This window comes from Chanodichthys erythropterus, chromosome 20 (assembly GCF_024489055.1).
Source record: "Chanodichthys erythropterus isolate Z2021 chromosome 20, ASM2448905v1, whole genome shotgun sequence".
Classification (NCBI taxonomy): Eukaryota; Metazoa; Chordata; class Actinopteri; order Cypriniformes; family Xenocyprididae; genus Chanodichthys; species Chanodichthys erythropterus.
In genome coordinates, this window is record NC_090240.1 from 3,471,683 (window position 1) to 3,495,954 (window position 24,272).

Here is a 24,272-nt window from a genome sequence, read left to right on the forward strand (position 1 = left end):
AAAGCAAACTCACCACAATGTTAGGGTGTTGATGGTTGCCAAAGCTTTGCTGTGCATTTGCTAAGGTGTCTGAGTGGTTTTCAGTGCATTGCCATGTGGTTGCTAGGGTGATTACTAGGTTACTACCACAAAAAGGAAGAGAGGAAAATTTAAAAGTAACAGACACATTTTCACAGCACTTTTAGCATTCTAACACACTCTTGCCACAGCAAGTGCCTTCAGTACTCCTCAGTTAATTTTGTGAGTAAATGCAGGCCTAGGCTTGAAACAGACTGAATCTTTGATCTGTACATACATTTAAACAGAGGCTCATCACCAAAAGCACTTATTTTCTCTTGGCAGATGGCAAGCAGAGCAGCCTGTTTTTCCTCTTTTAGCTGAAGGGGAAAATGAGTTGAAACCTCACTCGCTGTTGACTACAGAATAGCCACTCCCAGGCTTCTGCCCCGAAGGGCTTTTGTGTAGATAGATGACTCATTGTATTCTAAGACACTGTTTACTCACACACATAAACACACGCACATCCTCATAGATGATCTGAGTTACGCAAACGAACACAAAAGGTGTGGGATGGCTGTCTCGTTTTACACCTAATCCCAGTTAAGGTGATTGCCACAGGTGCTGATCTGACATTTTGAGAGTGCCAGCTAGCAGGAAAGCAGCAGCAGCATGACTAGGGGCACCTTTTTCCTTTTTCTACTTGCCGTGAGTAACCCTTTTTTTTACAATGAGTCAACTATAATCAACATAATCAGCTGTAATGGATGATTAACATCATATTTTATTTGATAATGGCGACTACTGGACTTACTCTGATCTTTTTTAAAAGTAATTATTTCTTCTCTTATTAATAAAGTGTTGAGAAATTTCTAATTGTAGTTTTATCTCACATATAATAAACCAGATAAATAATAGATTAAGAATGACACTAAAATATGACTGCATACTGCATATCTGTATATGCAAGTGAAGGTTTAAGAGAAATATTACAGTTCTCTGTATAGATCATGTATGTTATCATTAACTAAAACTAAAACCAACAACTTAATTTTATTTCAGCTAGTTTTCAAGGCAATAAATAAAATAAAATAAATAAAAACTGTATAGACATTAAATTGAAATTAAAACAGAACATAATCACATTGTGGTCTGTGTGTGGAAGTATGTCGTGTGCTACTTGGGTATAGTTGGTTTTATATTCGCACATTCGGACTTCTGATAAATTCAGACTTTCCAATAAATGTGCAATAAATTAATGTTTGCGAATTTTAGGCAGTGACATGATATTGACAACCAACGATTGTCAACTTACAACATTTTTCACAGTCGATCAAAATAGGCAAGTATTGTTTTAATGGCATATTTACTTGTGAATGTCCACTGAATGTCCAATGTAGTGTGACTAACAAGGCTATTGAATACGGATGTCCGAATGTGCGAATATAAAACCAACTTTACCCAAGTTGTCGTGCTTGAGTACAGCATGTAGCAGTTAAAGTGCACAAGTGTCATAAACATGCTAAAGAGAATCTAAATTGCAGTCATGTACATTATGAAACACAGATTAATCCATGGTTTATCAAACACATTCGTTGTTCTTATTAAGTGACATTTCTATGGTGAAAGATGACATTCTTAGGTGATTTGTTTACCTGTGATGTTGCTTCCTTGTGTTTTCCATAGATAGTTAGTGCAGTGTGAGCTTCACTTTGAGTGGTTATATTTTGTGTCTTTGTTTTGATAACTGAACGAATGGTTTGGGAAACTGGGCCAACTGAATCACTTATAATGTGTTAGCAATCGAGAAAAGCTAAAATACATATAGATTCTTACCTCTGCTATTGTTTTCTACTTGGGTAAAGTTGGTTTTATATTCGCACATTCGGACATCCGTATTCAATAGCCTTGTTAGTCACACTACATTGGACATTCAGTGGACATTCACAAGTAAATATGCCATTAAAACAATACTTGCCTATTTTGATCGACTGTGAAAAATGTTGTAAGTTGACAATCGTTGGTTGTCAATATCATGTCACTGCTTAAAATTCGCAAACATTAATTTATTGCACATTTATTGGAAAGTCTGAATTTATCAGAAGTCCGAATGTGCGAATATAAAACCAACTTTACCCAAGTTTATTTTCTGTGATCGGTATCTCCGTATTGATTTCATGTTATTGGTTCGTCAGATGGCAAAAATACCTTTATCCATGATGAAAATAGAGCCTTTAAATATTTTCACGTTTTGATCTATGACCAAAAAAAAAACAAAAAAAAAACACACCAGTTATAACCCGTTTGTGATTTTTTTTAAACCTTTATTGTGTCTTAAAAACGGCGGTTGCTAACAAATTGCTAAAAGGGACTACTTCCTTTGGCGGAGACTTTAGACGTCATCATGACAAACAGGACATTTGGACAGCATTTCTCATGAAAAAGTAGATAAGTATTCATACACAGCGCAGATCAAAATCAGCGAGCATGTTTTAGTTATTAACATAGGCTGTAACGATATATACATAACAATCATTCCTTAGACATTGAGAGGAATTCCTATTCAATTACCTGTTAGTTAATTGATTGTATGTTTTTCAATTAGTATTATTCTGTTTTTTGTCTATTCATCAGCTTGTTGAAGTGACTGCTTCCAGAAAAAATGATACCAGCATTCGTGAAAAGCGGGTAGGTAAAACTTTTGGGAGGTACAATTGTGAAAGTTATGTTTCAGCTCACTGTCTTAAACACAAGACTTAATTTAGAGTAAAATACACATGTATTATGTCATGTAACACAAAAACAAAAACATAAAAATAAATAAAGCTGGAAATAATTTTGAAAGACACAGAAGATCTATAAAATCAGACAAAATAACTGTTTTCTATTTGAATATATTTTACAAAGTAATTTATTCTCGTGTTGGCAAAGCTGAATTTTCAGCATCGTTACTCCAGTCTTCAGTGTCACATGATCCTTCAGAAATCATTCTAATATGATGATTAGTTCCTCAAGAAATATTTGTTATTATTATAAATGTTGAAAACAGTTGTGTACTTTTTTTTCAGGATTCCTTGATGAATAGAACGTTAAAAAGAACAGCATTTATCTGAAATACAAAGCTTTTGTAACATTTTACACTACTGTTCAAAAGTTTGGGGTCAGTAAGAATTTTTATTTTTTTGAAAAGAAATTAAAGAAATTAATACTTTTATTCAGCAATGATGCATTAAATCAATCAAAAGTGACAGTAAAGACATTTATAATGTTACAAAAGATTAGATTTCAAATAAACACTGTTCTTTTTAATTTTCTATTCATCAAATAATTCTGAAAAAAATATTGTACACAAATATTTTGTACAATTGTAAACAATAAATGTTTCTTGAGCAACAAATTGACATATTAGAATGATTTCTGAACGATCATGTGACACTGAAGACTGGATTTAAATATTTTCAAATAGAAAAGTCATTTTAAATTGTAATAATATTTCACAATATTACTGTTTTTACTGTATTTTTAATTAAGTAAATGCACCCTTGGTGAGCAGACGAAACTTCTTTTAAAAACATTAAAAATCTTACCAATCCCAAACTTTTGAGCGGTAGTGTGTATATATATATATATATATATATATATATATATATATAAGGCTTTCTGAAGTGAAGCAATGCATTTTTGTAAGAAAAATATCCATATTTACAAGTTTATAAATTCAAATAACTAGCTTCTGGCAGAGGACTGTACACAGAATGCGCAATACCCATTTTTTGGGTGAACTATCCCTTTAAGTACTATACTGAATTAAATTGAAACTGATCATCACTCAATATACCTCTCTCTATCTCAAAGGATGCTGTTCTTATTCGTTCAAAAAGAAGATGGGTTCTGTCCACCATTGATCTAGAGGAGAACATGTCTGGACCTTTTCCCGCAATAGTAACACAGGTAACTTTACACAGTCACTCTGATTCCTGTGTGTTGAGTTCAGCCTGTTCAGGAAAACGTAAAGACCTCATAAAATCTTTTGATGAGAGCAGTTTGATCACTGTGTTGCAGTGTTCGGGAGGTTTGGGTAGGACATTTTAGCAGAACATATTTCTCTGAAAAACAATAATCTAGCCAGTTACTCTGAAATGTGTGTTCCGGGTCGGAATGTCTGTTTTGGTTTTGGTCTGTGTGATCCCACCCATTGCCAATTTACCCAATAGTATTTCTACACCCCGGGTTGCCAGTTGGTGGAAAACACAGTGAACTGCAGCCATGGATCCCAACAAACGAACTGGGTCAGAGGTCTCAGTTTTGTGTTCTCAATCTGGCAACCCACATGAGTGTCGAGCCTGAGGAGGAAGAGGTGGCGACAAGGGAAAAACTCTCACCTATATTTATTTTGAATTTGGACTTACCCATTTCAACTGCTTGCTGTCAATATTACATACTGCACCTTTAAGTGATATCAATCATCTGGTGTCATGGTTTGTTTAATTGATTATCATAATAAATTTATGTAAAATAATGTTTTATCTAAAAAGTGAACAAATATATAATCGTAAATCTTTTTTTTTTTTGATGCTAGATGTTCAATGACCAAAAGGGGGACAACTCCGTCAAGTTCCGCATCACAGGAGATGGAGTGACAAAGGAACCACTTGGTTTGTTTTCCATTGACGAATACAATGGGATTGTATACGTACACCAGGCCATCGACCGGGAAATTAATTGCATGTTCCATGTAAGATATCACCTGTGACCTGTGCGAAAGTCAAGATTTGAATGCGGGATTTTAAAATGACACTATGCTAACACGTTAATACAGAGAAATTCAAAGACTGGACAAATTCAGTTTATGTTGATGTAGTTCAGTGTGGCATTTTGATTCTGTTGTAGGTGGACTTTGACGTGCTTAGCAGGGCGACTGGCCAGGCGGTGGACAAAACGTTGTCATTTAATGTGGAAATAAAGGACAAGAATGATAATAGTCCTGTGTTCAAGCCGGACACTATCCAAGCAACAATTTCCGAGAACACCCCTCAAGGTACAGAGAACACGTATTATTGCATATTAACAAAGTTTGCAGTTTTGTCTGTTAAATGCTTTCTTCTACCATATAGCTTAATATACAGAGACTATTATAAGTTAGTCATTTGTAGTGTGACTTCTTCTGAAAAGTCTAAACATTGACAGAACATTGCTCTGTTTGTTTGAGCATCCTGACCATCCTGTTGACTCTAGTGCTGTTGGAAGCTCAGTGTTGTGAATTTTAGAATTTTGGAATGCAGCATATTTTTTTCTCTCTTGTTGTTGTTGTTGTTGTTGATTAAGTGCTCATGTATTGACAAGTCTAATTGTTCTTGATCTTTTCAGATAAAATAATTCATTGTAATACAGGTGCATCTCAATAAATTACAATATCATGAAAAAGTTTTTTTTTTCTGTAATTTAATTCAAAAAGTAAAACTTTAATATATTCTAGATTTATTAAACATAAAGTAAAATATTTCCAGACTTTTTTGTTTTCATTTTGATGATTACAGCTTGCTGCTCATAATAATAATAATAATAATAATAAAAAACAGTATCTCAAATTTTAATTTCAAGTTCTATTAAATTACCATTCTCATGCTATAAATACTGGGTTTAGGTCAGTAATCCCAACAGCAGTCATAGGGAAGTTTACTGACTTGACAGTTGTCCAGAAGACAATCATCAAGACCCTCTACAATGAGGGTAAGCCACAGAGGGTCATTGCTGAAAGAGCTGGCTGTTCGCAGAGTGCTGTGCCAAAGCACATTCATGGAAAGTTGACTGGAAGGAGAAAGTGTGGAAAAGGTGTAAAAGTGAAAGGAATGACCGCAGGCTTGAGAAGATAGTCAGGCGAAGCCGATTTAAGAACTTAGGAGAGCTTCAAAAGGAGTGGACTCTAGCTGGAGACAGTGCATCAAGAGCCACCGCACACAGACGTCTTCAGGAAATGGGCCACAACTGTCACATTCCATGTACCAAGTCACTTCTGAACCAAAGACAACATCAGAAGCGTCTTACCTGGGCTAAGGTGAAAAAGAACTGGGGCCTCATTTATAAAACTTTGCGTACGCACAAAACAGGCCCTGAAAGTGCGTACGTCAGTTACTAATCTTAAGTTGTGATTTATAAAAACAAATTTGATGGGAAAATTTGCACACTTCCACGCAAACTCTGACCCATGCGTACGAACATTTAGGAGACAGAGCAGTTTGGCGACACCGATGGTGAGCTGATGGACTGACGGCAGATGAAGGAAAACACTTTAAATCCTTAGTATGAGTCCTGAATAAATTAACTTTTCCACAACATTCTAATTTATTGAGATGCACCTGTATTTAAACAAATGTCACTTTTTTAAAAGTCAAAACTTCCTTCCCAGTTCAAAGGGAGTTATTGAAACTAAACTGTTACAATTAAATACCAAACAGAGATATGTTCACTTTTTTAATCATCCTTGTTTGAAAAGGCACTCCCCTGACAACATTACAAGCTTATGACATTGATCAGGAGAAAACTCCTAATTCCCAGTTCAACATGAGCGTGGTGTCACAAGTACCTGACTCACCAAAAATTTTCCTGAAGGATCTGCCTCTAACAACTGGAACTAAACAGCTCACCTTCACAGGATGCTTTGATTATGATGTGAGTAACTAATGGCAAATGCATGTTTTCCAGTATTTTCCAGTATTTTTAATCTCTTCTCTCTACTGTATTTTAGAAAGTAAAAACATACAAAGTGCTAGTTGAAGCGAAGGATCTAGGGACACCTACAATGTCTTCAACTGCAACTGTTCTTCTGGACATCACAGATTCCAACACCCATCTCCCAGAATTCAGTTCTGCCATGGTGAGTCAGACTTTGTGACCAGTGCTGCCAGGGGACTTGTTGAACAAACTCAGGGTTACAGGATTTGTTTTGAGTTGACAAAACCAAACCAATCCAGTCATGCTTTGTTGGTACCATTATGCTGATCATCAACTTTCTCTGTTAACTCAGGCTTTGGTCCTGAGTTCATGAACGAGCGAGTAGCGAACATCCAATCACATCCCTTGAAACATAGAGAAACTGTGATTCACTTCTCATGAGAGAGAATCAGTGCGATTCAGTTCTCTCTACTGCCAAAGATTAAGAGATTGAAGAAATGCATTTACACAACAAGAAAAAAAAATTCTTGCTATATCAAGTGAAGTTTGTAAAGGTAACTTCTGTAGTTGATAATATATATAAAAGGTATACAGGGACTCAACAGCTAACCTGTAGTCATTTTTAAAGCTTTATCTATTGATTCCAAATCTTTTTAAAAATCTTTTATTATGTAATGTCCTTTTAATTTGGAACAAGAGAAACTGGGGTACTGACATTATTGTGTCAAGAAAGACATGTTACTTTGCTCAGAGCTGATTGGTTCAGTTTCAGTTTGAGATCTCTTACCCAGAATATTACCTGCCCTAGAGCAGGTCAGCCGTGGAGCGTAAGTTACTATGAGCCGAGCCACATTAATGGTGCCTAAAACCCAGGTTTGGACAAACTAAACTGAAACATACCTGGCTAGCCACTTAAACCAGCATCATAGGCCCCAGGTCAGCAAAAAAAAAAAATAAAAATTAGCCCAGTGACCCTATTTTGCATATCAACACTCAAAATATTCCACTCCCATACCTAAAATACACATTTTACAGTCACTGCTATGCGATGTACACAATTTCAATTTGAAAATCACAATAAAGTAGAGAGCTTTATCATTGATAGAATATAAAATTGGTACTTTTCAATACAACCATTTTAGACAAATGTATGCAATACGAAAACCAGTGAGAAACCTGCACGTTTGGGAGGGGGGTAATTAATATGTGAATTAACCCACTAGATCATTTCTGCAGGAAAACTGTTTGTAAACAGTCAACTGGGTGCTTGTTAAAGCAAGGCAGCATAGCAAATCACTCAAAAGAATCAGAATTCTTCAGCAACCGCATAGCAACACTCATGGGATTTTAGTATGGACATACACCACTAATATTTTCATCAAGCTTTTTAAGTTTTTGTTTTTTGTTTAAGTAAATTGATAACAAGCTTTTGTGTGATATGATAGTTTGATATACATGAATGTATCTGTGTGAAACAGTACAATGCTGAAGTCATGGAAATGGAATTAAACAAGGAGATCCTAAGAATCGGCGTCACAGATAAGGACACACCAAACACGCCTGCGTCAAGAGCGGTGTTCTCCATCCTGAAGGGCGACGAAGATCGAAATTACAAGATCGAGACAGATCCCAAAACCAATGAAGGTGTGCTGTCTGTTATCAGGGTAAATGCCAGTATTCCCCTTAATATTTCATACACAAGAAAAGTTTATCAGATGTATTCAAAGAGAAGTCAAGTCAAGTTGTATAGCACTTTATACAACATAGTTTGTTTCAAAGCAGCTTTACAGTGTTAAACTGTAAATAATGATCTGTTGGAAATCTCAGAAGCATAGACCAAAAGACTTTGGGATTTCTTGAAGCAGAAGTTACTCTTTATTGAGAAACACGCTGTGCGTCGCTGTGGTCATCCAAAAAGTCTAACTAAGGCAGTGACTTGGTAGTTCATATACATTCAAGGGGGAGGGATACATAGAGTAGAGGTGTGGACAATCTAAACAAAGGATGCAAATGCAGTAAGGAATCAGATCATTCCCTACATTTCCCAGCCATGATCTAATCAGCATAAATGTGTCATTCAAATGCATAGGTGCTAATCCAATCAGTCTGACAGTATCGCCCATACCTTTACATTATCATAGAGACAAAGACACTGCTGTATCTTAAGCTTGTCCTGCCAAATGGTCAGGATGTAGGATCCGCAGATCTTAAACAGATTCTTAAATTTGTAATCCCACAGATCAATGATGCAAACAGATTTTCAATTTATTTATTTTTTTGTCCAATTTTGCCGTAAAGCAGCTCTAGCAGGACAATAGTGTCATTGTTCAGTTGAAATCAGTTCAGTGTTGATTCAGTTCGATTCAATAACTGTGAGTTCAATTCAGCTATAAAGCTACTAGAAAACAATGACGTCATCATCCAGCTCAAGTTCAATTCTCATCTGATAGTGTCAGTGCAGTCAAATCAATAACACTGCAGAATATTAATCATAAAAGAATATAGAAGTCATCACTGGTTTACACATCTAGTTATTATAGTTACTTCTTTTGCCTTTCATGCTAGTTTCAAATTGTGTGCATAAGCTGAAAAAAGTACTGAATTACTGGGCTCTCAATATGATTGTATTTCACAGGGGAAGAATTTTGAGAAAACTGAGATCACAGAGCTGGAGATAGGAGTCGAGAACGAGGAGAAATTATTTCAGTGTGTTGATGGAAAGCCCGTAATAGGTTTAAGACCAAAGCTAAACACTGCCAAAGTGGCAGTGAAAGTCATTGATGTGAATGATCCCCCTGAATTTAAGAAGAATGTTGAAAAAGTTCACCGAAATGAAAATGGAGCTCCAGGAGATGTGTTGTTTGTACCTGAAATCAAAGATGAAGACTCTGACATAACCAAAATCAGGTTTGGTTGAGCTGCACAACACCAAATCACTCAGCATTTCAACTTCTTAAGTTTTTGTGGATTTTTTTATGCCACTTTCATTTTATTTTTTAGAATGATTCTACAATAGTATTATTTTGTGTACAGTATAAGTGTTCACTGTCACTTTTGATCAATTTTATGCATCCTTAATGAATAATGAACTGATATTTCCTACTGATACAGCAAAATATATAAATAACTGGCTTAAAACCCTTTTTTTGGGGTGAAAATACTGACGTGCCTTTTGCACAGTACTGTATATATTGTATAATATATAATATTTGCCACTTTTTGTTACACACACACATAGCTTATTTAGAGATGTAAGGGAAACTAGATTTTTGGATGATCGTGTAGCAGAAAGTAAAGCGGAAGTATTTTATTATCTGTATGTTTGTACGAAGGTATGAGTTAGCAAAAGACCCAGCCAAATGGATGAGTGTTGACCCGAAGACAGGAAAGATCACCACAGTTCAGAAGATGGACCGAGAATCTGAACATGTCTCAAAAAATGGCACCTACACTGTTGTAGTCCATGCTATAGATGACGGTAAGGACCAAACTATCTGTTCTCAGCATGTTCAAACAATCTGAACACTATTCTAACTGTGAAATATGACATAGACAATATATCTATAAGATCCAGAAGTTTTTATTAAAAAGCGACCTACTAATTGGATAAACAGGGAACATGCAAGTAACGAGGTAAAAAGAAAGACACAAGAATGGAATACTAACTTACTAACTTAAAGAATACTGCACAGGGCACCTAAGGAGACATATGGTGATGGTAAAATAAAAATGAGATGGAATTCTCTTGCAAAATGTTTGCATACCCCTGAGGAACTTTGCATTTGCTAACAAAACTTTGTAATGGAAATATGACATGGGAGAAAAGTAATTTAGGTGCTTAAGTGAGCAAATGAAAAATATAGCAGTGATGGCGGGCCCAAGGGGCACCACCATAGGCATTTAAAATGGGTACACATAATAGGACTATGTCAAAGTTATTTGAATACACCACATTTACTGCAGAAGCTGGTGCCCATATGATCACAAACCACAACAGCTACATCCATGAGATCATTTAAATTTAGATTAAATTAATGTTATAGAATGTCATAGGTCAATATCATCCTAATTTTTCTCAGACAACCTCTATAAAAATTCCAGAGCAAATGATATACTGTTATTTGCTCAAACTCCACAGTGCTCTGAGAAATCTAATCCAGTCTAATGCAAATGTCTGTGATTGCTGATGTTGTATTATTCTAACACTTCTCTTCATGTGTTTTTTGACCTCCCTGAACTATCGTTTGTGCACCAGTCTTATGCTCCAAAAGCATGCTTTCATTTAATTTCAATATGTGTGGTATACGGCGAAAAAAATTTAATAAAATTAATAAATGGAGCCAAATCACAGAGCCAGCAAAGACGATTTTAATATCAGTCTCCGGTAAGGTAAGTTAGTAAGGTACAAGTCTAAATTTTTCTGCTCACTTATGCAAGTTTATTTTAAAAAGCCACTTTTATAAATTCAAGTGAAATATAGTGATTTTTAATAAATTTGAATTATATCAATACATTAATACATTTAAAGACACACTCTCCTTTGTAAAAACAAAACAAAACAAAGATTTAAGTCTTGTATGAATCAGAACATGAAATCTCAGGTGTTGGTAATAATAATTGTAACTCAAATGACATTTGAAAAGTAGTCCTGTCCAAATAGTGATATAATGTCATGGTTCAATTTCAAATGAGTGTGAAGTTATAATTTGCAGTTCAATATTTCTATAAGTTCATAAAAAAATAGGTAAACACACACACACACACACACACAGAGGGATACAGGCAAAGGAAATAAATGCCTTTCTGATCTGATTTTGGCATAAACTTACTGGCATAAAAAGATATAAGTTCACACTCCTTTTCTCGGCTCCACTGCCGCAGAGAGAGTGAGAAAGAGGGTGAAAAAATCCACATTCAAACCAAAATATTGGACTTCCTCTTGGTCAGAGCTAATGACTGTAAAATAGAAAGTTGTCCGGCTTAATGAGAACAATATGTGTACTGAGTTTGGTGACTGTTGGTTAAACTAACTCCCCACTTTTTTTTTAAAATGGTGCTATAGAGGCCCTCCTTCCTGCCCGTTTCTGAGGCTTTGCTCATGTCTACTGGATGACAATCCTGATGTGTGTCGAGTTTCAAGTGTCTCAAACCCATCCAAGACAAATATTGAAGTTTTATCTGTTGCTATGGCAACAGTGTTTGAAAAATATTAAAAATCTTTTTACAGGTCTACATTCGTTATGTCTTGCCATTAATCTCATGAAGTTTAAAGCAAATTGGGTAAAAATTAGAATGTGATCTTAAAGCATTTTGAAAGTAATACACTTCCTGCTACCAATTGGTGGGGCTATAACTTTGACTCACAATAGCCACATCCATGTGATCGGACTCCTACAACGAACACACAGATGAAGTTTCATAAAAATCAATCAATGTTTGCAGAGGTTATAACGCATTTCCTGTTTCCCTTTTCTCGCCATAAATTCATTGCCTCACCACGGCCAAACCATTTGAGATATCAAAAATCCGCTCGCAATTTTACATCCTTAATGTCTTGACCTCATTCTGACTGAGCTTGTTGGCGATCGGATTAATCACCTAGGAGGAGTATATCAAATTCAAGAGCATTTGTTTTTAAAACGACCCATAATAGCTTACTTCCTGTTGAGCTGGTGTATCACTTAGAGCATGAAATTTGTTTGGCCCGATGAGGTCTATATGTGTATCGAGTTTCGTACAAATACATGCAAGCATGTTTGATATACAGATCAAGTTTTCGGACACCATTCAAGGTGGGCTCGAATGCCACGCCCGGGTCCCATCATCCTTTGCGGCGTCCTAATGGCCGCAGATTCCAATGTGTATGCCAATTTTCAAGAGTTTTTGAGCATGTTAAGGCCCCCAAAAAGACCCGGATGATGGAAAAAAAAATAATTCTCCTTAGAAAAACAAAAGGAGTAATTGAACGTGACCATAAACAGACTTGACAAAACTCACGAACAGCAGGTTACAATAACAAAGCTAATCAAGAGACTAAAAACATGAGGACTATATATACCAGTGGTTCTCAAACTTTTTTTGGTCATGCCCCCTTTATACCTTTAAAAAAATCTAGCAGTTTGCAAGTGAGCGCTAAGTTTCTCAGAAGAATGTGAGAGTCGAGAGAATTACATTAGTGGATACAGTATTCTGTACTAAAATACTAATTTAATCTCTGTACTGTGTAATTTTTCACTTCACAGGACAGCCTCCAGCTACAGGTACATGTACTGTTGTGGTCTACCTGGGTGACTTGAACGATAATGCCCCCAATCTCACCTCCAAAAGTGTGGTCATGTGTGGAAACAAGGTCAACCGTGTCAGTGTGACACCAGAAGACCATGATGGTCCTCCATTTTCAAGTCCTTTTACCTTCTCTTTGGGAGGAGAAGAAGAGCTTAAGAAACTCTGGAAGCTGGACCCCACCACAGGTCAGTCCATACATAAATGTATTACTTAATTCGATCACGTTTACTTGTCAGTCAAGTCTGAAGCAAGACGCAACCCATATAGCAACACTTTATGGCAATGTCTCAGACAGTTTGACAGCAGATGAAGATAAACTGTAAATAAATGACTTTCAGGTCATTCATTACAAAAGTGCGCATCAACTATGCTAAACGTGGAGAGTGCTTGTGTGGTGTGTTATAACAGACAACATTCACGCACAAATTGAGCTTGAAAGTACATACCCCCACTTACCTGCTTAACAGCTGACGTAAAATAAAAGATCTGGCTAAGGATAGCTGATACCAATCAGTTAAAATAGAAACCTGGCTTGTGGTCGACTTGGGACATCCCTAATTCATTTACAGTTTCACATCTGGTCCCATCTGTTGTCTGATTTCACTGGGAAGTACACTGGGACGTTTTTTTCTTGTTTTAAATATAAATCTAAGATATTTTAGTGAGGTGTATGCTGTATCTCACATAGTTTGTCACCAGTGTTATTTTAATATAATTGATATGTAATTATAGTTTTTATTAATACCAGTATTTTTTCCTTTTTCTTTTTTAATTCGCTTCGCAAGCACCACTATTACTATATCTCACATACTTCTTCTTTCCATACAAATTTTGCACCTAACTTGTCCCACACCATTTGTCACAGACTCATGAATGAGGTGACGAATCGTGCGGCTCATTGAGGACAACACTGCTGTGACATTTATAAATGATCGGATGTACGATTTTCGTCCAGCAGGTGAAAAATCCCATAGAGTTTACATTGGACAGAACTTTGTGACATCACATCTCCGCATCAGAATGTCATAGCTGTTTTCAGCTTCCATTTCAACTTCATTCTTTTTTCATTCAAATGAATGAGATGAATATCTCTGGATCAGAACATTGTAGAGACATGGGTGTAGGTTCTTTTGAATCACAGCATAGCTTTTGACTGGTTAGTAGTCTTTAATTATCATTTAAATATCACCATGGAAACTGTCTAGCTATGCCTTAGCAACCACTGAGAGTACCCTAGCAACCATATATTAAAATTAAAAGACATATCTCAGTTACAGAACACTGTAGAGATACGTGGGTTGTTCTTTTGACTCAGACTGAGGTGATGATACACGGGCAACTTTTTGAGTAATGTTGCTGAAATGGGCAACAAATTTCGATCTAAAGTTTCCAGAAAGAAATCTGTTCCCCATTCCCAATGGGAAAGTGCCCAATCAACATCGCTCGGCAACATTGCCTGGCAACATTGCTCAAAAAGTTGCCCTGTGTATCATCACCTTGACAGTAGGCTTTAGGTGTCATCCTGGCAAGCTGTCTAGCTATTTAGCAACCATTTAGAGCAACTGTATAGTAAATCGAATTGTCCATATCTCTGGAACAGAACAAGATAAAGACATGGAGGTGGGCTCTTTTGACTCAGACTGAGCAATGATTTTGAGGACCCCATCAACCATATAGAAACATTAACAAGCCATATCTCAGCACCAGAACATGGTATAGACATCGGATTCAGCTCTTTCGCAATCACGCCAAACACCCTATTAGCTGCCTATTGCCGATTTTTGCCATGGCAATCACCACTCACATTTTCTTTAGAAAATGTACATATCTAGTTTTAGTTAAAGTTTCAGTCATTTTGTTGTGTTTGTGTCATTTTTAACTTTTTTAATGTCTATAGATTTTGATTTTTATTTCAGTTTAGTTTGTTACTTTAGTACATCAAGCTAAACTAAATAAAAAATAGAAATGTTTTATTGCAACTAGCTGAAATAAAATACTTTTTTTTTTTTTTACATTTTATTTCAGTTAACATTTATTTTATTTCAACTAACAAATATGTTTTTTTTATGGTTTTAGTTAACTATAATAACCCTGTTTCATTAAAGTTTTGCTGGGTTTATACTGTAGGAGAAAACACCTCTTTGATAAGTTTGACGACTCTGCCATATGGAAACTACTCAGTTCCTTTGAAGATGCAGGATCAACAAGCACTGCAGTCAGAAGAGGTTCTGCAGGTGGTTGTGTGTGAATGTACGGGAGGAAATGTATGTCGTGGGCATCTTCCTCTCTCCTCAAGGCTGGGTCCAGCAGCGATCGGTCTCTTGTTTGCTGGACTTCTCCTTTTGGCCCGTGAGTTTAAAATCAAATACAGCCAACTACAACAGTTATAGTCTAATTTGATTAAGGAAAGTGCAGTTCATATAATAGCACTTAATCTTACTGTATTGTCATGAAATCTTTTCAATGTATGCAGTGTTATGTAATGTGCATAATATAATGACACACCTTGTTGTTGTTTTTTGCAGTTCTACTCCTCTGTTGTTTTATCTGTGACTGTCAAAACAAGAACTTTCAACACATCCCCCTGAACCTGCAAGATGAGGGCAACCAAACCCTTGTCAAATACAACGAGGAGGGAGGAGGCTCAATCTATAAGGTATATGAAACTGGCCTACAGAGTTCAAAGTTATGAATTTAGTAGAAGTTCAGAATTAAGTATCAGCTGTGTTCCTGAGTTTTATTTCTTAAGTATAATTTGGTATTTGACGTCCATCATTTATGTGGCTTGTGTTACAAAGTGCATTAATATATGTATATAGTATATATATATATGACAAAATCATTTTTTCACTGTTTACATGCACTTATATAACAATTATTTGAATTAGATTGATTTGTGAATGTGTTTATGGTAATTCTTTTAACAGATTATTTAAGAAAATTATTTTAGAATAATTCTAATATGTATTAATTATTTTAGTATTTATTATTTTTATTATTTAGTAATTATTTTTTCATTAAGATTATTACTTAAGCTCATTATATTACTGCACTCTTTAGTAATCACATCAAAATCAACCACTGAAAACTCAATTTCGTTCAACTACAAATAAAAAGGTTATTTGCACGTAACCACAGCGAGTTTGAGGACATTGCAAAGTATCCGCAATGATATTTGCATATAAAGTCTGAACTTGTTTACTTGGGAATACCTGGGAATATTGGGGAAGTTTTGGGAGGAGCAACATCTGTGGTCTCAGAGCAGAATGTGATGAATCATTTTGCCTGTTATTTTTTTCTCCTTAGCCCGAGTCCATGCTTGCTTCCAATATTGGTCTCAAGGAAAGCTTGAAAATTGCATCTGCACCGGTACATACATTATTTTTCTTTATTCTGTTTTTTTTTTTCTTTTCTGTTTTTTCTGTTTGTTTTCCCATTTACTTAATGTCTATAATGCTGAAAGCCATATTATTAGACATGCATGTTGTATCCCATTTTGGCACAGTGAACAGGATCTCAAGATGATTTACACTGAAAAGAGCTACATGTCACTTCATGCAGTCTGTAAGACTGACACATGAAAGCATGTTGTTAGCTCAATTGCAAGTTAGTAATATACGATAACTGGGCTGCCGAGCTTCTTTTACATGTTAGGACCTGTTATGCCAAAATATCACATCATAATCAAATGATTTCATGTGTAGTCACACGGCGCCAAGCACCTTTTTATGATGGGAACCAATGGCAGTTCTGTTTCACGGTTATGTGGTGACTTTCATTCCATGTCTTTTAAATTCTATATGCTATTGTAGTGTAAATACACTACCATTCAAAGGTGGGTTTAAAAAAAAAAGGAAAAAAAATACTTTTATTCATCAAGGATATATTAAAATGATAAAAAAGTGACAGTAAAGACATTTATTTTACATTTGTTACAAAAGACTTCTATTTCAAAAATAAATGCTGTTCTATTGAACTTTCTATTCATCAAAGAATCCTAAAAACATATTTCCACAATAATGTGAAGCAGAACAATTGTTTTCAAGACTGATAATAATTAGAAGTGTTTATTGAGCATCAATTTAGTATATTAGAATGATTTCTGAAGGATCATATGACGCTGAAGACTGGAGTAATGATGCTGGGAATTTAGCTTTGATCACAGGAACAAATTACATTTGACATTTAAATTGTAATAATATTTCACAATATTACTGTTTTATAAAGTCTGCCTTGGTGAGACTTCTTTCAAAAACATTAAAATATTTTACCAATCCCAAACTTTTCAATGGTAGTGTGTGGGTGTATAAAACATCCAACATTTAGCATGCGTATTGAAAAAAAAAAAAAAAAAAAGCAGCTTTGAGATTTGACAAAAACGTTATACATGTTTTGAATGTCATGAAGTTGATTGTTGATGGATGGAAGGTGAATGAACTGGACTGACAGAATTTAGACATGAGACAGATTTTAGACATATTTCTGCTACAGTGTTTAAGATAAAAACAATAATAATTGATTTTTATTTGCATGATTTTCATTTTTAATGTTCTGTAAGCATTAGCGTGAGAGCCATAAGTAACAACAGGACCTAAAAGAAGGCAATGTGTTATGGTCCTTCAAATCTCATACTTTAAGTTAATAATAAGCTACTAACAATGTGCATATTACTGTTGTTCCAGCCTGAGTACCTGGTTACTGATGGATACAGGAAGGCTGAAAACGGTATGCTGAGAAGCCCTTTGGGGGTGAGTGTCAAATCAAGTGAATGCGTTGACTGCCAAGAATTAATCCTAGATCATTCTGTTGACATGTATGGGAAAAAATTACTATAAGCACAGTATATATAATTTTTTTCTATGTGGCACATTTTTGACAATTTGGGGTGGAAGTCAACCTAGGATTATTTTTAGGACCTAGGATTTTTCTCCCTTTTAAACAAAGTAAATGAATAACTGATAGTGAAAACATATTCTGGTGGACATGTTAAAACAATAAGATATTCCACCCTCATTGTTCTTGTGACATTATTGTACTTTTCATTGGCTGACCTTGAACTTTTATTCAGTAGCTGTTTGCCTAACAGAGAAATGAAAATGATAAAGCATCCAAAAGATCTCAATTGAAAAGACGAGTTGAGACTGGTTAGGTTTCCTAGTTATTTCACCTGAAATGTTTCTACAAAGGCACAGTGAATGATGAATGACTTGTTTCAGAAATTAGTTTTGTGGTTTGTGCAAAAACATATGATTTTTTTAGAAATAAAGCAAGCATGAAGGTCCATCCCTAAACCTTACCGTCAGTGGGGCGTAAGAAGATGAAATGAAAACTTACAAATTCATACGAATTAGCCACCAATTTGATAAAATGTAAAATAGTTGAAAATTTCCATGAGATTGTATTGGCATAACCATAGAAGTGAATGGCTTTTGCTGGACATATGTGACAATTTGTCTTTTCAAAGCATTATGACTAACGATTCAAAAATGTAATAATATTCATATCATATATCATGGTCAAAAATCAGTGTTCTTTTGGCAATGTTAAATAGTAACTAATTATTCTTTCTCTCACAGTATCAGTATAACTCTGGGACATTCCAGGAAATGTCCAATGGTGGTGCTGTGATGAGCGTGGTGAGTGACCCCATCCATCAAACTGAGATATGGTAGAGACAGGACAGACAGGGAGGGGAAGAATTGTTAAAGGAAACAAAGAAATTTGGGATTATTGTATCTTGGACCTTGACACGTGTTTCCTGTTCCTGAGGTGTTTTTGAAATGTGCATATTACATAGAAGATCTAGAAATCAACAGCAAGTTTAGGGTAAAACTATGTAAAATGTAGAAGTAATTATCATTCTGTACTTTTTTTTAAAGATTGTTAACCAAATGTAAATGAATGGTAGATTTTCTTGCATTCATTATATCATTGAACATAAGTCTGATTTACTGACCATAGCAACCCATTTTACGATTGAGTTTGTCAGTCTGTCTGAAATTTCATCATCATAACTCCAATCTATGTCACACAATCCTTCATAAATATTTTTAATATGCGGATTTGGTGCTCATGTAACATTTTATTATTATCAATGTTGAAATTGATCAATGAATTGTTGAATTGATTTTTTTCTGTTTAATGCGTCCTTGCTGAATAAATGTATTTCAGTCACGACAACTCTCGAAATAAATCCTTGAACAGATCTATGCAGGTCGAGCTGGGGGAGGTGGAGGGTTTCAGAGGAACTCTGATAGTGTGTTGCAGGACTAGCTTACAGCAAAGAATGAATCAGACTATTGAAATGTTGAGCAAGCAATCTCTTTGGCCAGTCAGTTTGTGGTAATGATGTGACTGCTTGCAGATTGCATGTAAAGGATCCATCAGCCAGCACCCTCTAGAGTTTCGTGAACTAGATATTAATTTAAAAAATCTTAGTCCCCAAACAGTAAATGTATTTGTGTTTAATTTTCATTATGACATAATTGTTTTTTTTTTTCTCTCTCTCTCTCTTAAGCCATATCATACCTGGTCAACTGTCCGAAGGGAAAGGGAAAGCATTAGGGTAAGCTTTTCAAATGATTTGTATAAATACATAAATGTGTACGTTACATAGCATAATTGTTTAGATCATTTTCATTGTAGTAATAGCTAAATGTGTTAAATACAGAAATAACAAGTAAAATTAAATGATTAAAAAAACAAAAAAAAGCTGAAATCTAAATGAAACATGACACTTGTTTTTTAAGAATGGAGGCAGTCAGCTGTCCCGTTCATTCAGCTTGGCTCGAACCGAAAAAACCCTTGCAGAACGCATTGAGAGGGTGAGTCCACTACATAAAACACTTAACTGGCATGATTTGAGAAAGAAAGAACAATAATAATTGTCATGCCTAATTTATACTGATATAAATATATAAATTCATTAAATGGAACTATTTGATCTTTTAGGCTAATTTTGACCATTTAAATACTTAAGTACATCTTTATTTATAATTTTAATGTCTTTGGAATTTGGTTAAAATGTACTGACAAACATTTAAAATAAATGTTAATGTAATTTCTGTTGAAAGTTGTATATCTTGTATTTGAAAATATTTGTAATTACTCATTTGTAATCACAAAGCTGCAATTTACTACATTTAAAATATATTAACTTTAAACGTAATATTAAATAACACTTAAAATTATAATCAAGTACTTTACATGTGCTCTACAGGGTACCCGCGGGGTCTTAAAAGCATTGAAAAAGTCTTAAATTTGATAATCTAAAATTAAGGCCTTAATAGCCTTGAATTTGGTATACAAAGTCTTGGATTTCGTTACAAAGGTCTTATTTTTATTTATTTTTATTTTTTAACTTTTCCTAGGATTAAGTTCATACCGTAACTAAATGAACTGTTACTAGTGTAGGCTAATTAAAAATTCATGCAGCGTAATGTTGAGTGCACCTCGCGCTCCACGTCATAGCAGTAAGCGCGAAAGCTCGCGCACCCGTTACTATGGTTACTAGGCAAGTGAGGTAACTTACTAGAGATGAGCCGGATACTCGGCTGAAACGAGTATCCGGTACGGATAAAGCACTTCTGCCGAGTACGAGTATTATACGAGTAATACGAGTCAATATCTGTGCTCGGATTGAATGAAAATCATCATTGGGTAGCTGATTGTGTCAGCGTTCTGTGATAGTCTAGTCCAGTGGTCTCAAACTGCCGGCCCGCGGGCCATTTACGGCCCGCAACTGATCTCAAAAATAAAACATAATCCGGCCCGCTAAATTATTATTATTATTATTACTATTATTATTATTGTTATTCTCTAGTACGCGTCACATACGCGGCCGTGGCGTCCGTTGTTGCTATGCAACCATGAGCCGCGCACTCAACCGCGTCGCTTCTATTATGAGCGCGCTTGCCTAAATTACAGTAAAAACACTCGACTTTAAGTCACGAGCGTCGTTTTAAATCACCGAAACGCGTCCGATGCTACCATGTCAAGAAACCGAAGAGTGTACAAATGTATTCAAGGGTTGTATTTGTTCTGTACAGTGTTGTTCAGAGCTAGATTTTAATTTTATTTAAGCTAGCATGAAGTAAAGGAAAACAGCCTACTTCCACTAAATGTTAAAAACTAATAACAATGAGAGATTTTTATTTTTTGGCAAAATAAAGTTGATATATATAGCTTCGGTTTTTTGTTTATTTCTGACCCGTCCATGGCATCTATGAGTGCATGTTGCTGGTTTTGTTCCTAAATTACTATTTTTTTTTATTCCATGCACCTTGTTGGATGTGAGAAGTTGCACCAGACTATTGCAATTAATAGTATTATATTAGTAGTATTATATTAGTATATTAGTAGTATTACATCAATTACATCATAGTATTAGCCTATACAATTATATTACACTCTGTAACAATGAGAGAGACACTGCTGTTTACATTTAGTAGGCCTATGGTAAATAAAATATTTATAGGTATAAAAATATATGCCGAATTAATTATTTTCTAGGGTTCAAAATTTATACAGATTTGACATTTTCCCCTCATACTTCTGTCAGAATGGGTATAAAGTTGGCATTGAATTTCATTTAAAATGGTATTAAAAAGGTCTTAAAAAGCCTTGAATTTCATTTGGAGGATCCTGGGGGTACCCTGGCTCTAGTATTTTAGATATCAAAATAAGTGTAGGTCTAAAGCAAGACAAAAGATTATTTAAACAATGACTTAAGTCATGAAAATGTATAAGTACACAAGTGCTTTTTATTTCATTATATTATCTGCAAATACATAAAATATACTTTTAACATTTGAAGAACACTAAATATGCACATTCACTACAATTAAGTGCACTACATTTTCACAACTATATTAGTCTGAAAAGGATTTTTTTTTTTAAGTACGCTTAAGGGTAGATGATAATCAACATACAGATTTGAACTGTTTAAATATTCTTGCACTTCATGACTTGCCTTTGGCACATACTGGTGGAAAAGAGACCTTGTTCTCAGTTCCAGTGCATTGTCGCCACCTGTCTGCTAGATCCTTCATAACACAATGTAACATTAAAGGGTTAGTTCACCCAAAAATGAAAATTATGTCATTAATGACTCACCCTCATGTTGTTCCAAACCCGTAAGACCTCCGTTCATCTTCGGAACACAGTTTAAATCAAAATTTTAGATTTAGTCCGAGAGCTTTCTTGTCCCTCCATTGAAAATGTATGTACGGTATACTGTCCATGTCCAGAAAGGTAATAAAAACATCATCAAAGTAGTCCATGTGACATCAGTGGGTTAGTTAGAATTTGTTGAAGCATCGAAAATACATTTTGGTCCAAAAATAACAAAAACTACGACTTTATTCAGCATTGTATTCTCTTACGGAATCCTTTCCATTGAATTGATTTCACTGAATTGATTCCATTGAATCCTTTCATCTGTCGGCATTGGTAATGCACTTTTACGTCGCGGTGGTTGTTTTTGGCGATTAGGACATCCGCGACATGCACACTTACGCACCATTTTAAAAAATATAGCAATACCAAAATACAAACTATGTAGAATAGCTTGAATACAGCGTGCGTCTCCCTCAGACTGTAAACAAAGCTCAGGCACACCAGATAACACGTCAGCAGCGTCTTACATCCGCAGCGTCACTGCGGAGTCGTGAACCACACTCCGGAGCAGAAGGGGGCGGTAATGCACCAATAAGCTGGATGCCAACCCCCGTAAAACAGGAAAGAAGAAGAAGCAGCCGAGTCGTGAACACGGATTGACAACAGACCCGGAAGAGAATATAATGCTGAATAAAGTCATAGTTTTTGTTATTTTTGGACCAAAATGTATTTTCGATGCTTCAAAATGTCGCGGATGTCCTAATCGCCAAAAACAACCACGGCGATGTAAAAGTGCATTACCAACGCCGACAGATGAAAGGATTCAATGGAATCAATTCAATGGAAAGGATTCTGGAAGAGAAGACAATGCTGAATAAAGTCGTAGTTTTTGTTATTTTTGGACCAAAATGTATTTTCGATTCTTCAACAAATTGTAACTAACCCTCTGATGTCACATAGACTACTTCGATGATGTTTTTATGACCTTTCTGGACATGGAAAGTATACCGTACATACATTTTCAATGGAGGGACAGAAGGCTCTCGGACTAAATCTAAAATATCTTAAACTGTGCTCCGAAGATGAACGGAGGTTTTATGGGTTTGGAACGACGTGAGGGTCATGTCATTAATGACATAATTTTCATTTTTGGGTGAACTAACCCTTTAAGATTATGATTTCTCTTTCCATTATGTTATTCTATAGAAAATCAGCGGGTTCCCAGAAGAATTGAATGACCATCCAGCATATTCCCCATATCAGTATGAATATGAGGGGAAGGGAAGTGATTGCCAGTCTCTGGATCAGTTGACTGTTAGCAACCTTGGTGAAAACCTGGACTTCCTGCAGAACCTTGGGCCAAAGTTCAGCACTCTGGGTGGGATTTGTCAACAGTCATTGGAGCACAGGAATGTCCGACCGTGAAAATGGATGATGATTTGAGGCTTTAGCAATTCTGTTTTATATTGTTACACATTTCTATAATGCTTGTTCATCTCAGCTGCGAAGGGGTACCAGGGATTTTTTGTGCTTTGATTTTTATTTTTTGGAGATATGTTGCCCGAAGACATGCCTTGAATTTGAGCACCATGAAACTTGTACAGTCGCAGGGTAATTATGGATAAGCTGTGAACATTGCGTCTTCAGTGCCAAGACTGGCCTCAAGTAACTATGGGATACACTATGCATTTGTACTCACAATTAAGGATGAATGTTGGGTGCTTGAATTGAAAACCACCTGAACTCAGCTTGTTCCAGCCTGTCTGAAATGATCAGAGGCGTCTTGATGGGTCTTGGCAGTAACCAAAGTGCTTCTTCTCTCACTAATGTACTAATAAGCCACTGTACTGATCGGATCTGTTCTGAATTTCCATCTTTTTCCCTCAGCAAACGCAAAGCCACACATTCCAACCACACTTCCCTATGCTGATTGTGTAAGCAAGTGATGCAAGTTTCTGGGGTTGTCCTGCACTTACATGATGCTAGTGGGATGCTGCTTCTAGCTACCATATTGTTTCATGCACTTTGCTAGAATGAATTTGCACTGCAGAATTGTATTTAAAGGGATTTTCCAGCTGAAAATGACAATTCTATCATTTACTCACCTTAATGTTGTTCCAAACATAGGGAAGCTTATTTCCGGCATGAAATGAATAATATAATAATTAATAGTTATTCCACAATTGTGATTTTTTTTCTTT

General features: G+C 35.6%; 1 protein-coding gene across 1 annotated transcript; it reads left to right on the top strand.

Annotated features, from left to right (window-relative positions):
• Positions 1-654: 654 nt before the first annotated feature.
• Positions 655-23,944, top strand: cdh26.1 (cadherin 26, tandem duplicate 1). The gene is made up of 19 exons (XM_067371962.1): positions 655-705; positions 2,632-2,685; positions 3,853-3,948; positions 4,577-4,732; positions 4,888-5,035; positions 6,491-6,666; positions 6,743-6,871; positions 8,148-8,333; positions 9,305-9,576; positions 10,002-10,147; positions 12,912-13,139; positions 15,082-15,303; positions 15,480-15,610; positions 16,261-16,323; positions 17,637-17,702; positions 18,531-18,590; positions 19,472-19,519; positions 19,704-19,778; positions 23,278-23,944. The coding sequence occupies exons 1-19, from the start codon at positions 670-672 to the stop codon at positions 23,494-23,496; spliced, it is 2,511 nt and encodes an 836-aa protein (XP_067228063.1). The 5' UTR covers positions 655-669; the 3' UTR covers positions 23,497-23,944.
• Positions 23,945-24,272: the final 328 nt, after the last annotated feature.

Coding starts and splice junctions, on each gene's coding strand:
- cdh26.1 (XM_067371962.1), top strand. CDS start 670: ATGACTAGGGGCACCTTTTTCCTTTTTCTACTTGCC. Junction 16,324..17,636: donor TGAAAATTGCATCTGCACCG/GTACATACATTA, acceptor CTGTTGTTCCAG/CCTGAGTACCTGGTTACTGA. Junction 19,779..23,277: donor TTGCAGAACGCATTGAGAGG/GTGAGTCCACTA, acceptor GTTATTCTATAG/AAAATCAGCGGGTTCCCAGA.